Source organism: Mirounga angustirostris, unplaced genomic scaffold, assembly GCF_029215605.1.
Source record: "Mirounga angustirostris isolate CCGP_5_RB_7025 unplaced genomic scaffold, mMirAng1.0.hap1 SCAF_3, whole genome shotgun sequence".
Taxonomy (NCBI): Eukaryota; Metazoa; Chordata; class Mammalia; order Carnivora; family Phocidae; genus Mirounga; species Mirounga angustirostris.
In genome coordinates, this window is record NW_026991711.1 from 125,181,842 (window position 1) to 125,199,790 (window position 17,949).

General features: G+C 44.4%; 1 protein-coding gene across 7 annotated transcripts in view; it reads right to left on the reverse strand.

Annotated features, from left to right (window-relative positions):
* The window catches only part of PLA2R1 (phospholipase A2 receptor 1), a 116,097-nt gene extending 105,493 nt beyond the window's left edge, over positions 1-10,604 (reverse strand). For 4 of the 7 annotated variants that reach the window (XM_045868780.3, XM_064586606.1, XM_064586607.1 and 1 more), the window contains exon 1: positions 10,164-10,602. In XM_045868780.3, coding sequence (XP_045724736.1) covers positions 10,164-10,561 — 398 coding nt within the window. In that variant the 5' untranslated portion in view covers positions 10,562-10,602. Of the gene's footprint in view, positions 1-10,163 lie in introns of all 7 variants that reach the window. The other 3 variants (XM_045868781.3, XM_054506174.2, XR_010410165.1) reach the window with 2 other exon arrangements.
* Positions 10,605-17,949: the final 7,345 nt, after the last annotated feature.

The following is a 17,949-nucleotide window of genomic DNA, read 5'->3' on the forward strand; positions in this document are numbered from 1 at the left end:
ATTACAGTCTGATCCGTCCGTTTGAACGGGGCTGACTGTAGGTACCTGTAGGACATTTCCCTTGACGCCCCCACTACTTCACTTTCGGCACCCCTTCTGATCACCTCCACCTGCCTTGGGGTGCCTCCGTCCGCTTTAGACAGCTCTTATCTTAGAAATGGGTGGAGGTTTGAAGTGGTGAGTAAGATAAGGTTTGAAGCATTAAGACTTCATTGAGGTTTCTGTACTTTTCACAGAAAAACACTTGAAACAAGCAATAAAACAATTCCTAAAGAAATGCTCTTTTTATGGTGGATTTTAGGCAAGCAAAGGGCTTTCTGGTATTTAATAAATTTCATTATGGTGGTGGCCACCTAATCCAACTACACATAAAAAGTCAGCCTCTGTGCTCCTCCATATTAAGGGAAGAGGAAGGAAAAGTTCACATACACGGTTCACATCAAGTGCAATGCTTAAGAAAGCTATTAGGAAGCCACAGCTTGCCAAATACAATCCAGTTTCAATCTCCCACCCCATTTCCCTGGATTTAAAGCTCTTCTCCTCAGGGCGCCTGGGTGGCTCAGTCATTAAGCGTCTGCCTTCGGCTCAGGTCATGATCCCAGAGTCCTGGGAAGGAGCCCCGCATGGGGCTCCCTGCTCGGCTAGGAGACTGCTTCTCCCTCTCCCACTCCCCCTGCTTGTGTTCCCTCTCTCACTGTGTCTCTCCCTGTCAAATAAATAAATAAAATCTTTAAAAAAAAATAAAGATCTTCTCCTCTATCCACCCACATAGCCGGTGCTCAGGCACTCTCGGCCCTCTAGCATCTCCTGAATCTGTCCAGTTCCTTTATGTTCTGACAGTACAGTAGTCCCTCCCCCACCCTTAGCTTCCATTTTGCTTTCGGCAGTTTCAGTTTACCCAAGGTCAACCATGGTCAGACAGCAGATGATCCCTCTTCTGATGTGTCACCAGAAGGTCGCAGGTAGCCTAATACTATGTTATAATACCTACGGCATTCACCTCACTTCATCTCATCACATAGATATTTTATTATCTCGCATCGGCACAAGAAGGGTGAATACAGTACAACGAGATATTTTGAGCGAGACCACATTCACATAATTTTTATTACAGTATATTATAATTGTTTTATTTCATTATTAGTTACTGTGGTTAATATCTTACTGTGTCTAATTTATAAATTAAACTTTATCATAAGTATGTATGTATAGGAAAAAACGTAGTATATATAGGGTTTGGTACCATCTGCGGTTTCAGGCATCCACTGGGGGTCTCAGAATGTATCCCCCGCGAAAAGAGGGAGACTACTGTATTTCAGTTTGGGCGTGGAAAGGGTCCAGAAGATAGTGGGGAGGGCATTTCTCTCCTGTAACCAATCTGAAGGTGAGCAGTGTCTCTCTTGAGATGTATTGACCTTTTCCAGCAACACAAATTTGGGTTTGTCCTGTGCAGTGAACAGTGGATTCAGATCTGATTGTGTTCCTTACTTAGATTACTCTGTAGCAGGAAAGGATGTTGTAAGCCACTGAATCAAGTTCTGTTCATGGCTGAATGATGCAGAAAATCTGGATTCTTAATATGACTTTCCAAACCAATAAGCAAGGAATTTCTGATGCTTGCAGAACTTGAAAGAACAGTCCCACAGAACAAAGTGAAAAGTGTGCCTGTCCCTTCTGGCCCTCTCTGCATGCATATTTGCATTTTATCCCAAATCTTCTGAGATTTGGTGTTTGTCTCTTAATCTGACAGCACCTAACAAAGCCTGTGGCTATCTCTCAATTGCCTTCTATTAATCAACTAAAATATAAAGTACATTTTAAAATATGTCCTTATCCTGTCGCAGAACTTCCATTTCTTTATCTGCCCTAGCACTGTCCTTGATTTTGAGCTTTCTTTATTTTCCTGCAGCTTCTGAACCCGGATAATCATCATCTCCACAGGCCTATGGGATCCCTCTTGCTAAATCTTTTTACGTGTTCTCTCCCTTTTTTTTCTAATCTTCCCAAATCACCACTCCCAGTTCCACGGGGCACACAATACTCTTTCTCACATGCGGGAAACATGAAACCCAGCTAATCAGCTCCTGGCTCCAGTTTTGTGGGGATTCAAATTGCCTGTTACCAAATCCTGTGTGAAGTGGGTTAACCCTTGTAGACTGTCCTTACCACACCGTGCTTACTCAGATTCCCTCCCATCCCTTCCTCAGTTAGCAGTAGCTGACCCTTGCAGAAAATCTCATCTCTTCTGAGGTTCTTCGCTGTATCTCTCTGTATCTTACCAGTGAATTGATAAGTTGAGTTGAAAACCTTTCTCTTCCTTTTAGCTTTTAGTCTATCCCTCCATCATTTTGTCTTTAACTCAAAAGTACCTAATAGACATGGCTGGTATAAAAATCATTATTCATAGCAGCTCTGTTATCTTTTTATAGACTTGAAAACATACCATATCAGTCACCAGGAAGCCTGGCTACAAAGAGCAAGTTATGGCAAGACACAGTAAGACAGAACACAGTTAAACTTCCCTCTACAAATGCCTGCTTGTTGAAGCCCTGGGGATGTGATTCAAAGACTAGGTCACCAAAACAAATAGAAACAGAAAACAACTCCAACAACAGTCAAAACAACTCTGGAAATGATGTGACATTATTGAACGCAAAACTGTTTACACGAGCTCATCCATCTTAGGTGCTTTAAGAATATGCCCATTTAAGAAAAATATATATTTACTTAACTGGGAGGTAGAAATTAACGCAAACACAAAAACAACTATTAATGGTAGATATATTGTTAGTTCCTGTACTAGTTTGCTAGGGCTGCAATAACAAAGTACCACAAACAGAGTGACTTCATAGAAATTCACTGTCCCACAGATTTGGAGGCTAGAAGTAAAAAATCAAGGTGTCAGCAGGATTGGCCCCATCTGAGCCTGTGAGAGAAGTATCTGGTCCAGGCTCCCTCCTTGGCTTGTAGATGAGCGTCTTCTCCCCGTGCCTCTTCATATCATCTACTCTCTATGCATATTTCTGTGTTCCAATTTCCCCTTCTTATAAGGACACCAGTCATATTAAATTAGGGCCCACCCTAAGCACCTCATTTTAACTTGATTATCTCCATAAAGGCCCTATCTCCAAATAAGGTCTCATTCTGAGGTAGTGGGGGTTAGGAATTCAACATACAAATTTTGAGGGGGATACAATTCAAACCATAGTAGTCCCCATGCTTCTGATTCAGGCTGGCTCCCTCCTTTGCAGGGCCCAGAGTAAGATAAAAATGTGGGTTCCTGCCTGGGGCAGGGAAGTCAAGTCAATCTCCACTTCCCGTGAGCCCACAAGGGTTTGCAGCCTCTGTGCCAGCCAGTGTTGGACTCACACTCAGTGCCTGGATTGGGGATAGGTGACAGGCTCCCCACTCAGTCCTCACCAAACACACCTGGTGCTGTCAGCCCAGCGGGGGTAGCCGCTGCCTTGCTCCTCCCTGAGATGCCACTGGTCTTCCACTAGCAGACCCCGGGCCCCCTGTCCTCCAACCTGAACACAACCTGTTAGCACAGTGGATAGAGGGTAGGAGTGGGGAGGCAGCCGCTTAGAACCCATCCAGGGGATCTGGCGGGGTGGGGGTGGGGGTGTGACGCAAGTGGGACTGAGCTTGAACTAGCTTCTAGCTTCTGGCTCATGCTCTGTTGTCCCATGAGACTTCATGCCCAAAGCACAAATTCAGAGATTAAAATTATTAAGAATTGCAAGACCCAAAACCACAGAACATTAAACTCCAAGTGCAATGCCCTGCTGAGCATGGCACTCTGTGTCTTCATGGGCCACATGCCCATGAAGGCACCCTGTTCTTACTTCAACAAATCTAACACTATGGAAGAAAGACTGGCAAACCACAGAGCACTTCTTTTACGGCAGAACTGCTTGAAGCTGAACAGTAACTGCCTTGGTTTCTCCATCTGCACAATGGGTATAATAAAAGCATTGGCTTCACAGGATCGTGATAAGCATTAACTCAGTCACTGTGATCACTCTATAGATGTTAATAAAACAAAAGCAAATCTTAACATCGAGCATGGATAGTGCCAAATAAGACAACAATGTTTTTAGTTAGAGAACTACTTTGAATTTCCTCTTATATTTTCATAATTGAAAAGGAAAGTTCTCAAGAGAAGAATGCCAAAAGCCGGAAATAGTAAAACTTTTTTTACTAGCGTATTTCTTTTTCATGCTAACACCTTTTTTTGCATTTATTTTATTACCTGGGAAGCTGAATATATTTTTAGGTTAGCCATTTACTTTTTTTAAATTAAGTTTTCATTTAAATTCCAGTTAGTTAACATTCAGTGTGATATTAGTTTCAGGTGTACAATTTAGTGATTCAACACTTCCATACATCACCCAGTGCCCATCACAACCAGTGAACTCTTTAATCCCCATCACCTATTTCACGCATTCTCCCACTCACCTCCCCTCTGGTAACCATCAGTTTGTTCTCTATAGTTAAGAGTCTGTTTCTTTGTTTGTCTCCCTTTTTTTTTTTTCTTTACTCATTTGTTTTTTTCCTTAAATTCCACATATAAGTGAAATCATATGATATTTTTCTTTCCCTGACTGACTTATTTCACTTAGCATGGTAGCATATTTCTTTGGAACTGTAGTAATCTGGAAAGTATCATAAATTAAAAAGTCATGTGGCCACACATGAAAGCAGAAACCTCTTGTTTGTTTTATTTAGCTCTGTATCACAGAATCCAATTTACAGAAATTTTAATAATATTCCTCCATTTTTCTTGAGTGGTTTTATAAAATATTTTTCCCTGAATGACTTAGTACAGTGTTTAAAAGGCATTTGTTTCTTTTATGAACAGTATTTCCTTTCACTCTGAATAATTAAAGAAATATAATTTACGTTCCTAGCTTTGTATTGGAACATCTCCTAAAAGGCTTTCAAGGATAATTTCTACAAGAAAGTGGAGGCAAGCGTCTATAAATGTCTCAACTATATTACTTTGATAGTAATATAGTTCATATGAGGGTTGATAGATCATATGAGGGTTCATCACACAGGGATGAGTTTAGAAGAGGCAAAACAAAGGAATCATTTCTTCAGAAAACTGGATATAAATAAGAAAATTGTTAGGTCAAGGACGGGGAGATGAGGGGACAACTGAGATCTCTGTGTGACTCTACTGTTCTGGTCATTGGCTTGGAACCTGCATTGTGTGGAATCAGTTACTGTAACAACCAACAATAAAAAGAGGTTAGAAGCTTAATGAGAAAAAGTAAAGCACCAGGAAAATTGGAAGTCTATGCTGACTCTCAAAGGCTCGTGAGGAAAACAGCCAGTCAGAGAAGTTGGGATGAGAAAAGTATGAAGTGGAAGAGATTCTGAGAGATGATGATGAAGACGGGAGGAACAGAGTCAGGTGGTGGGAGTGATTGATGACTGGGTAGGACAGCTAAACCAGTATCTGATCAGGCTTGTACTTAAATTCCACATCTCTAGATTAGGAGAATGGCTCGTTGACCAGGGGTGTAGGAATTGCCCAAATCAGTAGCTTTTCTGCTTTATGAAAATATTCACCCTTAACATGTAGACGTACTGGTTTGGAAAAGGAAGAATTGCAGAGCACAAGAGGCTGGCTTCCTGTTCCTCCTGCCACAGAATCAAATCACATGCTCCCATCAAACAACAGGATACAGAGTGAATTATTTTGTGAGGTCATAAGGCTATGGGGGGGGGGGTGTCTTTTGCATTAGTGCTTGAATGCCTGGTTCGAATTCCCATTTTTCTAGTTCCTATAGGTGCAAACTCTTTAACCTTCTTCATCGGTAAAGAAGGGTATGTATTAACAGTACCTACCTCATTGTGGTAAAGACTCAGTGTGTTAATGTGTGTCAAATAGCACACAGTAATCATTCTCCATTTGTTAGTTACTACGAGGAGCAGTCAAGGGAACCACTGTTACCTTTGTATCAGAAATGGAAGCTATGGGGAAATCTCAGGGTCACCTCGTCTCCCCATTCCTGCCTCCAGGTGGTGGCTCTCATCACCCTCCTTCAGAAACCTCTCCCCCATGGCACATGGTCTTCGCTTCCTCAACACTGGGGTACACCATCCTGAACCTCTTCCTTACATTTGCAATGACTTTGATGCCAGCAGGCTCCCCGTTCTCCTCTCCACCTCAATGCCTTTAACTTCTGCACAGATGCCCTAATACTCCAACCCAGTGTTTTCTCCACCACAGGTCATGGTTCATGAATGGGTCATGATATCAGTGTAGTGTGTCATAACCCGTGTTACAAGACGAAGTGGAATGGAACAGAGTAGATGAGTAGCAGCACATCGTATTAGGTAATGGTATTTTTTATTTATTTTATTTTATTTATTTATTTATTTATTTATTTATTTATTTATTTATTTTTAAAAGATTTTATTTATTTAACAGAGAGAGACACAGAGAGAGAGGGAACACAAGCAGGGGGAGTGGGAGAGAGAGAAGCAGGCTTCCCACAGAGCAGGGAGCCCGATGTGGGGCTCGATCCCAGGACCCTGGGATCATGACCTGAGCCGAAGGCAGATGCTTAACAACTGAGCCACCCAGGCGCCCCAGGTAATAGTATTTTTTAAATGAAACTTTTGTTTCACACACATATGTCTGTATTGCTGTGGATGATGGGTTCCTCAACTTCCACTGTCCCAAGGACCTTCTTTCACCTGTTCCCCACTTCAGTGACCATGCCTACAACCACACCTTGGACTTGGTCACTATCAAGAAAGGATCCACCTCCAAAACTTGTTATTTCCATTTTATAACCACTGTCCCTCCTCTTCTGCCATTTCTTCTATGTCTTTCACTGAGTTTATTATTTTTAATTTTCTTCTTTTTTAACCCATATTTCTTGAATCCAACCTTTCTCCTTCTCAGTATTCCTGCTGTGACTGACTTAGCCCAGATCATCAATGTCTTTCTTCATGAGAGTCGATTTAACCTCTCACATGGTCTTTTTGCTGACCTCCATAATTACCCTCTTCAAGTCCCAAACTGACCATGGCATTCCTAAACTTAAAAGTGTGTTCTGGTTCCCTTTTGTCTGAACTCATGAAACTGTTCTCAGCAGTACCCAGTTCACGTCACCGGAATTTATTTTCCTTAAGCAGAGTGCCTCTAACCAAACTCTTCATTTCCTCATCTCTTGCATGCATCCGAATATTGATCTGTCATAACTTCTTGTCCTGCCACAACCCTATTCTGGGGATCTACTCAATCACAGCCCCTGATGGAGCAGATCCATGTGTGCACCTCACACCACTATCGCAGCCTACCAGCCATGGAAGGCCTCTAATTCAAGGGCAGAGTGCAGGGACGAGCCAACATGCTATGACAAGTGTGGCCAGATTCCTCTCCTAGGAAATTAGGCAGCTCTTCCAAAGAAGCTGTGGGAGCTACACATGAAAGGTACTGCAAGTAGAAGCAAGAAGAAACCAGTCCATAAAAAGAGAACCAAACAGAGACCAGCAAGCAGCCCCTGACAGAAAGAAACAGAGAAAGTAGTTGCTTTATTTCAGAGGCCAGTTCTCAGTTTGCAGGAGGCCTGGCTGCACAGAAGAGCCTGTCCTTGGGTCCCCCTTGAGATCCTAGTGCCCTTATATCTAGCCTCATGTTTGCCTGAGTGACCTTCCGTGGGCCCTCTTTCTTCCATCCAAAAGAGCTTAGACTAGAACTTTCAGCCTATTGCCCAACATGTGATTCTGTGCCTCTGTGCTTTCCCCCAGAATGTTCTATCTCCTTTCTACTTATCTTCTAGGAAAATAAATGCCCTTTTGTAATCCACAGCCCCTCAGGCCAGACCTTCTGAGTATGCCTTTAGAACTTTGCTCATTCCTTGTGATCTTAACATCTACTGCACTGTTTTGTAATTTTTTGTGTTTCTGTGTCTGTCTCTGGACTCTCAGCCTCTTGAGGACATATTCTACTCATATTTTTATCTTCCCAATCTGGGAGTAAGTAGCAGATTCCATTGGTTATCCATACAGCCTATCCTGGAGGTCATTTACCTGACAGAGTTCTCATATTTTCTGACTGACTCTCTGTGTCTCCTTGCCTGACAGTGCTCCATGCAGGCCAGAGACCAGGAGATTAGTGCCCCAGGAGGGACCCTCCATCAGGGAGGAACGGGAGTTGGTGGATGAATACCTCTGTTTCCTGCGCTTCAGTGGGTCCACTGCGTTCTTCACAGTCACTGAGAAGGGCTCCTGTGAAATTGAGCCCCTTCCCTGTCTCATTTCCTCACTCTTCCATTGTGTCTTCTAGAATCACCTCCTAAATAAACTACTTGCATCGAAATATTTTCATACCTAAATAATCTCTGTGCCAACTATGTCAAATTTTCAGATTTGCAAACTGTCACTTGGAATGTACAGGAGGTAGCAGATGGTTTTAACTTCGGAGTGTCCTTGGCCACTAAGAAGAAGGCATTGATTAGAAACTATCTCAGGCCAGGATTTAGGGCTTCTACATATAGTAGGGATTAGCTCCTTAGTGCTAACCAGGGCTCAGAGGCTTACTGGTGCATTTTCTCTGTGTGGCTTGGGTGCAGCTTCTGTCCTATGCGCTGCTGTCCTGTTCTAGATACTAGCACTCAGGCACATTTTAAAATGTAAAGGAAAAAGCACTGTATGGTAAACTCTTAGTGGAGATGGTTCCTACGAGGGGGTCAGATGTACATCCACAGGACCATTTCTTTCTTTCTTTCTTTCTTTCTTTCTTTCTTTCTTTCTTTCTTTCTTTCTTTCTTTCTTTCTTCCTTCCTTCCTTCCTTCCTTCCTTCCTTAAAGATTTTATTTATTTATTTATTTGTTAGAGAGAGAGAGCACAAGCAGGGGGAAAGGCAGAGGGAGAAGGAGAAGCAGACTCCCCGCTGAGCAGGGAGCCCGATGTGGGGCTCGATCCCAGGACCCTGGGATCATGACCTGAGCCGAAGGCAGATGCTTAACTGACTGAGATACCCAGGTGCCCCCACAGGACCATTTCTATTGAATTTACCAAGAAGGTTAAGAGGTCTCTGATCTTTGGCCATTTTAGAATAAGAATTACTCAACCTGTCCCTGATAAAGCCTTGTGGGAGTGCTAGAGAATACAGTCCAGAAAAGATTACCTCAAAAATGTAGGCATAGTTGAGAAGGAAAACAAAACAAAACAAAACAATGAACGCAGGGATGGATCACACCTTGTTTTACCTCTTCTTTCCAAACTTATCCCCAAAGGCGGAAAGGAAGGGACAGAGGCTGCGGGGAGACTCCTGCTGGTTTATCTCCCCCCCTGCCTCCCTCCTCCTTTCACACAGGGACTGCTTCCAGTTTCAGACACTGGCCTCTCTGCCTTAGAGGCAGCATGCAGTTAGTTACTCTCCACTGTGGGCCCCTGCAGGACAACCTCCCCTCATGACTCTTCACACAGCTTTTATGAGTCTTCTCCGTACTGGGTGCTAAATAAATGTTTGGTGACTTGATCCATGTGTGCACATGGGCTGTGGGGGTGACTTTGAAGGAACTCTGGCTCACAAGCCTGCCAGATGCCTTACCAACGATCTCTGCATATCACACACCCCATTTCTCTGATGAGAGACACTGAGAGGCAAAGAGAGTTATTTGCTCCAGCTTGCATAGTTCATGGCCTACAGAGGCTCCACGCCTCTGTCTGCAAGATATTAACAGAAAAGATTAAGTATTCTTTCCCGAAGGAGCAGAGGGCTGGAAGCCTGGCTAGGGGCTTTGGGAGGGGACGAAGTGGGACATCTTTTTGCCGTCATTTTTCTGAGTGATGATCCTCCCAAATAAACAACTCTCGGGGGGCTACTTTTCGAGACGTCTTCTATCCTTCTGTGCCCGGCCTGTCCCGGGTCAGAGCGTAGTCAAGTTTTGCCTTCCAGCCCAGGCCGGGGGCCGCCCGCGGATGGCTGGAGGATGCGGGGCGGGACGAGTGGGGTGCGAGGCCCGTCCGGGTGCAGGACCGGCCCATCCGCCGGCCTTCTCCGGACTGCCGAGACGCGGCCACCATACAAATATGCTCACCCCTCCCCGCCCCCAGCTTCGCCTCTTCCTCCTCTGCCGTAACCACCCCCGCCCGCAATGTGCCGATCTGGTCTCTTCGGCCCGGGGACACTCACCCTGCCACTCGAGGACCGACTCGGGGGTAAGCGCGGTCACCGCGCCCTCGGCGAGGCTCCGTGGCGCCCCCAGCAGAAGCAGCAGGGGCGGCAGCGACCGCAGCAACAGCATCGCTAACCACTGGGCTCGCCGGGCGCCCGGAGTCACGGTCGCGGGGGCCCAGCGCCAAAGCCCGAGCGCGGGGCCGCGGCGCTGGAGGCGGGAGCGCAGCCCCCTCGGTGCTCCACGCCTGCCCGGGCCTTGCCACCCCAGCCTCCCGGAGGCCCACGCCGTCGTCCCTGTCGCCACAGTGTGCCGACACCCGGGCTTCTGGGCTGGAGACGGGACGTTGCGGAGGTTTTTTCCCCGCCCTACTCACTCGGGCTTGGAGAAGGAGGAGGAAGAGGCGGTGGACCATCTGCCCATCCCAGAAATTCCTGCCTTTGGGGTGGGGAGAGAGGAGTGGTGAGGCTGCCCCGTGCAAGCTCCGCCTGCTTCCAGCCCCCTCTCTCCTTCCTGGGGAGGCCGATAGGAGTTGGGGGTGAGCAAGTTGAGAATCTCTGGGACAGGAAATCTGACATCTGGGTTTGCAAACCACCCGCATTCTGGTAAACACTGCAGGTTTGGCAGCAAGCAGCTTAGAGTAAACCAAGCTGCTCTGTGAACCCAGGCGCTTTGAGAGTACTCTGGAATGTGGACCATGGAGATCCGTGGGGTGCGCCAGGGTCCTCCCTCAAAGTACCCCAAGGTTCTTCCATTGTTGAGCTCCTTTTCTTTTTTTAAAATGCCATCTCCCCACTTTCCATCTCCTTGGATCCCCCTAACCCAGCAAAATAGCTGGGTTAACCCACTTTACAGCTGTTATTCCACTTTATAGCTGAGTAAAGCCGTCGGGAAAGGCAAAATTATTTGCTCTAGGTCACTCCTTAATCTAATAAAAAGTTACTCCCTAAACTGGTAAGTAGGAAAAGACTAGAATGTAGTTCTTCTAACGTAGTCTTTCAAATAACCAGCAGAACACTAGAAACATTTAATATTCATGAGAACAAGCTAATATAAGACCTTTCCTAAATAGAACCTTGACCTTAGTCATTAAAACATGAGAGAGGGAAAGGGAGCTTAAAAAAAAGGGGGGGGGGAGGTGGTGGGATCTTGGAGGACCTTTCTCAGCTGCTTATTGGTCAAGATCAAACTAACGTTTTTGAGTGACAGTGTCTGCTATAGACTGAATTGCATCCTCCTCCCCCAGTTCGTATGTCAAAGCCCCAAATCTGAAGTGTATTTGGAGATAGGACTTTTAGGCATTAATTGCATTTAATGAAGTCTTAAGGGTAGGGTCCTAGATAGGATCAGTGGCCTTAGAAGAAGAGGGAGAGAGAGATCTCTCCACCTGTAGTCACTGGGGGAAAGCCACATGAGGACACAGCAAGAAGGTGACCATATGCAAGCCAAGAAGAGAGCCCTCATCAGAAACTGAAACTTTGGACCTTGATCTTGGACTTTCGAGCCTCCAGAACTATGAGACATAAATTTCTCTTGTTTAAACCACCCAATGTATGATATGTTCTTATGGCAGCTCAACCAGACTAATACACTGTTTTAGCCTGGCTCCCCAGAAAGCAGAACCTAGGATGAGATCCCTGGCAGGAAATGGGATTGAAGACCAGAGTGAAATAGGGAAGAAAGGAAAACCACTGCCTTGGCCACTGCAGTAGCAACATGTGTTCAGTCCTGTAGGAACTTCAGAAGGCCTCAGAACAGTCTGTCATGAGGAAAAGAGGAAAGCATTTATCTATAGGCTTACCATTCCTGCTGGTTAAGGTGCTCCTAGAGTTAATAACTCCTCTGCACATTTTCTTGGCAGTGGTGAGCTTTAAGCGTGGTCCTATGCCTTGGCATCTCAGAGGCCCGGGACAGACAGCAACAGGTTCATGGCATGGCTAGAGGTGAGGTGCTGTCAGTTTGCCCCAGAAGGAAGCTGGGGGAGGCCTGTGCAGGGCTGGCTGCTGCAGAGGTAGCTGGTGGAAGAGGCGAGGCTGAGAGAATATGAGAGTTTCCAGTGTGTGTACTGAGTCAATTGCATATCATTAGATGTAGAAGTTAGCATCTCTGCCTGAAAACATGCAGAAAAGGGATGCCTTTAGCATACTGACTGTAGAGACTTTAATCATCATATATTTCTCCTGTGGCCTCAGAACTACATTGTGTGCTATGGGAATATCTCCAAAGTAGGTGATTCAGGCCTGAGTGGGCTGGCATCTACTACAGCAGTGAAGTGCAATCCGCATGCATAATCAGGTAGCAAAGTGTAATAGTGTTGTCAGTCTTTGGTGAAGGGCAGTGCAGGGAGAGTAAATGGGAGAGAGATCAGGAAGAGCTAGAGTGATTGTGCAGGGTTAGATGTACTCAGGAAGGGTGGAGGAAGAGGCTGTGCTAGGATGGGAAGAAGCTGTGAGAAAAAATACAATGGTTTGGCGGAGAAATGCTTGTATAAGCAACAGCAAGTAGATGGTCCTACCTGGGGCGAAGGGCAGCTATTGGGGTACCCTGGCAAATGAGGTCAGTCACTGGGACTTTGGGCTACCTCCCACTGGTTGTGGGATCCAGGTGAGACAGTCACCTGCCCTGGGCTTCAGTTGTACCCTCTGTATAATGAAAAAAGGAGAAAGCCTTCCTTGACCCAAAGCAGAGAATATTCCAAAGTAGCAGAGCTATGAGTGTGAGCAGGATTAAAAGGGAAAACAAACCATATTTCATCTAAGAGCAATTAGTATAATGAAGAAATGGTGATGACAGCTTCCTGGGCTACTGACACCACGCTTCCTATTCAACAATTAGAAGACTCAGAAAAGAGCGGGTTTTTCATCTCTTCCTGAAATATTATGGCTTTGAGGTGAAAATCCGTGGCAAAGAGCTTTTTAGCCTTAGAGAAAATTATTCTTTCCCATACCTCGGTCTTGTGTGTGTGTTACATTTACGAGACAGGGTAGTATGATGGTTAAAAGAGGGGCTCTGCCACTTACCAGCAGGTTACTTAGGCTCCCTTAGCCTTAGTTTCCTTCTGTATAAAATGCAGATGGTAACATTTGCTTTATAGTGTTGCTGTATTAAATAAGTATGTGCAGTGCTTAGCACAGAGTCTGGCATCCTGAGAGTGTTCATTTGTGGGAAGGTAAATCCTGCTGTATTATTGTCTCCTGACCACAGCCAGGAATGGGGTGGCTAGAGCTCTGTGCCTTCAAGCCTTTGCACACCTCTCCATTGCTCAATGTATCACTTTGAATTAGATTTAGTTATTTGATTATATCTCTCACTTGAATGTGAGTTCCTTGGGGGACTGACTATATTTTCCTTCTCTGTGATTCTGCAGGACACAGAGACAACTTTTTGACAACTTACTAAGGACATGGTTCCTGGTCCTTAGTAAGTTGTCAAAAAGTTTCTGCTGAATGAGTGAGTGAATGAAGGGAGGTAGGAATGAGGTTCAAAGGAATATAGTGTTTGGAGTCATTTGAAACTCAAGAAAAACTTTAGAACCTGAATTATGTTGAGTGAAGACAGTGGAGAAAATCAGGGATTTAAAACTCACTTAAGATATGGGTTATGGTGAGGGTCAAAATTAACAAATATTTTTTGAGTAGGAAATCAGGGAATCAGGGTCTTAGCAAGAAAGGGTGAGGTCTTTATTTATAGTGAAGATTTAATGAAAGAACTATAAAGCTATGGGCAGTTGTGAAAGGAACCAAAACAAGATGGTGAAGACCTAGTTTCTAGGAAGTGCTGGAAGTTGTTATTGCTATACCTGGGATTAAAAGAACAAGGGCAGGGAGCACTCACAGGATCCTTGCGAGAGCTATGCCTGTGAGAATATCCAACAGCACAGGACAGCAACTACTACCAAACTGAAGTTTGTCAGAGAGGAAGCTGAGAGTATAAATAGTCTGCTCTATCTTCACCCCACCCTCTTTTCTTTTCCTATCAGACAAACCCAACCAGAAATCAGTGGACAAGGGGCCCACAGAAGTCAGCTTCCCAGAGCACAGAGCAAGGTGGAGAACTATGGACAGTGATTCTGGAGAGTCAAGCAAAACTATCCAATGCAAGCACCTTCTGTCAATCTTTGTCCTGGTGCGGGGGCTACAACAAAGAACAGGGCATAATGAGTCCTTGCCCATGATCACAAACTTTAGATTCCAGGGGGAGAAACAAACAGGTAGCCAAACAATTATAATAGGGTACAATGCAGTTCATGATATGAGGATGTATCTGAAACTTGACAAGTACTTAGAAGGGCCTCTCATTAAGGCTTGAAGCTCTAAGAAGGCTTCTAAGAAAAAGTTGCATCTAAACTGGCACCTCAAATATTTAGCTGACCTCAAAAGATACAGTTAAGAAAATGGAAATGAAAACCACCACCTGGGACAAAATATTTGCAAATCATATATCTGATGAAGAACTTGTATCTAGAACATATAAAAAACCCTCAAACTCAATAATAAGAGAATAATCCAAATAGCAAATAGGCAAAAGATTTGAACAGACACTTCACTCAAGAAGCTATTCAGATGGCAAATAAATATATGAAATGATTTTCAAGACCATTAGGCATTAGGGAAACGCAAATTTAAACCATAATGGTATACTACTATACACCTATTAGAGTGGTTAAAATTAAAAGGGCTGACCATACTAAGTGTCAGCAAGGATGAGGAGAAACTGGAACTCTTACACACTGCTGATAGGAATGTAAAATGGTGTGATTGCTTTGGAAAACAGTTTGACAGTCTTGAAAAGTTAAAAAACATATAACTAGTTAGTTTCCTAGAGCTGCCATAACAAGTACAACTGGGTGGCTTAAAACAACAGGAATTATTCTCTCAGTTTTTGTTTTTTTATTTTTATTTTTTTAAGATTTATTTATTTGAGAGAGAGAGAGAGGTGGGGAGGGACAAAGAGAGAGAGAGAGAGAGAGAGAGAGAATCTCCAGCAGACTCCCCACTGAGTGAGGAGCCTGACATGGGACTGGATCCCATGATCCTGAGATCACGACCTGAGCTGAAATCAAGAGTCAAGCACTCAACAGACTGAGCCACCCAGGTGCACCTCTCTCACAGTTTTTCAGACTAGAAGTCCAAAATGAAGGTGTTGGCAAGGTTGGTTTTTTCTTGAGGCTCTGAGGGAGCATCTCTTCCATACTTCTTTCTGGTAGTTGCTGGTAATTCTCAGTATACTTGGCTTGTACCTGCACCCCTGCAAAATCTACCTCCATCATCCCATTGCCTTCTTCCCTGTATATCTCTCTGTGTCTTTGTATAGACTTCTTATAAGGGCATCAGTCACTGGATTTATAAAATTCTGGAAAATGTAAACCAATCTGTGATGATCAAAAGCAGATTAGCAGATGCCCAGAGATGGGAATCAAAATGGGGGGTTAGTGTGAGAGATGTAGCTGAGCTAAAAGGGAATGGGCAAATGTTCTGTACAGAAGGAATAGAGGCAAGAGTGGACTTAAAGTACTTGAGAAAATTTTGTAGGAGAGAGATTGGGTATTGAAGTGGGAGGTTCTAGAAACACTGAGGCTAAATAGGAAAGCTGGGGTTAGGTCCAAAATCATGTTAAATACCTTTATGCTAAAGCCAATAGGAAACCATTAAGGGGTTTCACTGTGACCAGATTTATGTGTTACATTTTAAAGAGAACTCTTCCTGCTGTAGAATTAAGAATGGATTAGACATGAGTGCTTTATGAGAATGAGGAGGCTGCTGCAGGAGTCTGGACAAAGAGATGGCTTGTGATTGGACTAGAAAGGAGATAGTGGCAGATTGAGAGAAGTGAACACATGTTATAAGTTGTTTAAGAGGAAGAATCATCAAGACCAGGTTTATTAGAGAGAGAGAGGAATTGTCAAGAATGATGTCCAATCTGGTGGCTTCATCCACAGAGAAATAAGTTTGGGGAAGGAGTAGGATTTCAGTTTGCGATATGTGGAGAGACTTATGGGACATCCAGGTGGAAATGTCCAGGGGGCAGTTGCATATATGTGTATTAAAGTCAGGAACAGGATGGGAGCATAAATTTGGAGGTTATCTGTGGTTGATAATTAAAGCCATGGGAGTAGATGTGACTGTTGTAGATTGAGAGAAAAGAGAAGACGCCTGAAAAGAATCAGAGGGAATAAGAACATTTAAAGGACAGCTACAGAAGCAGACTGAGAAAGACTTAGGTATCTAGAAGCTGGGGAGGAGTGTTTCAAGGAGAGAACCATCAACAGTTTCATATGCTCTGGAGAGGTCAAAGGATTCAGGACAGAAATATGCACTGGATTTAGGGACAGGGATGTAAGTTATGACCTTAGGGAGAGTGTTTCTAGTGACTGAAGCCACAAGATGCATTTGTGGTTGGGGGTGACTTGGAGCAGAGCCATCCAGTGTAAACAGTTCTTTCAAGCAGTTCATGGTTGTTGGGAGAAGGAGAAATAGGTGCATAAGCTGTGGGTACATGCTTGGGGATGAGAGGAAATGCGGTTGTTATTATCATTATGTTAGTTTTTAGGTGAGAGACTTGAACATGTCTGAATTCTGATGGGAAGGATCCAATAGAGAGGGAGAAGTCAAAGATATTTACTACTGGAAATGTCAGAGTGAGGTCCCTGAGTAGGCAGAAGTTTCTGGAGCAAAAAGTAAAAGGATTCACTTTAGAAGGGAAGGCAATGCTTCCTCTTACAGCAGGAATGAAGGAAATAATGGTTGCAGACCCAGGTTGAGTCTGGACGCTGAGGGTAGAGAGTTCTCTCATCTGCCAGGTTCTAGTTTCTCTGTGAAGTAGCAGGGAAATTCATGTGCTGGGAATGAGGAGAGAGCTGGAGTCAAAGAAAGGAGACGAGGCTAGTCCTGATGTCCACAGAGAGCTGCTGCGGAAATGTAGCTGGAAATCTGAGTGTTGCCAGGGACCCAGATGTGGTCAAGGACCATGAACTCATGGTGGATCATGTATTTTCTTAACAATGCTCAACAGCCTAGGCACAGGCAGGGAGATGTTACCCAATCACGATGTTACATACAAGGGAGTTGGAGACAGTGACAGGAGAAAGGTTGATGATGGTGGTGGCGTCACACAGGGCTCAGTGTCATGATCACAGAGGGGCAAGTGGAGGTATGCGGGAAGGAATCTGGCGTCAGACTCTTAGTTTCAGATTCTGGCTTTGTCCCTCACTAGTTGTGTGAGGGGTCACTTGCCTCATCTGCACAATTAGCATAAAAATGGTACCATATCACTGGCTTCTTAAGAGATTACATGAGTTAATACTTGAAAAGTGCTTAGAACAATGACTGACACATAGTAAATACTCAGCAAAGTGGTTTTTATTATTAATTATTGTTACTTGAAACGAATAAAAGATATTTGGGGGCAAACAAAGAATGGGTGTTAATTTGGTTTCTTGCTGGGTTGAGAGAAAAGCCATACTCTCATCCTTCTTTCTTCTCAGTAGCTGTCTTTTATGGGGTGTTTGCCAGGTGCCAGGCTTTGCTCAAGGTGTAGTCGTTAAAAGGTCACACTGCCTGTGTGGGATTCTGCTCTGTGACTGTGCTAAGTCATTGCACCTTACCCGGCCTCTGTTTCCTTTCTGTAAAATGGAGTAATACGAGTACTCACTCCATTGTAGGCTGTGGGTACGTGCTTGGGGCTGAGAGCAAATGCGGTTGTTATTGTTATCATTTTGTTAGTTTTTAGGTGCCAGACACAACTGGGCCTCCAGAAATAGAGTCACGGGCATTTTCCATAAGATGTGGAAAGCACCCATAATCT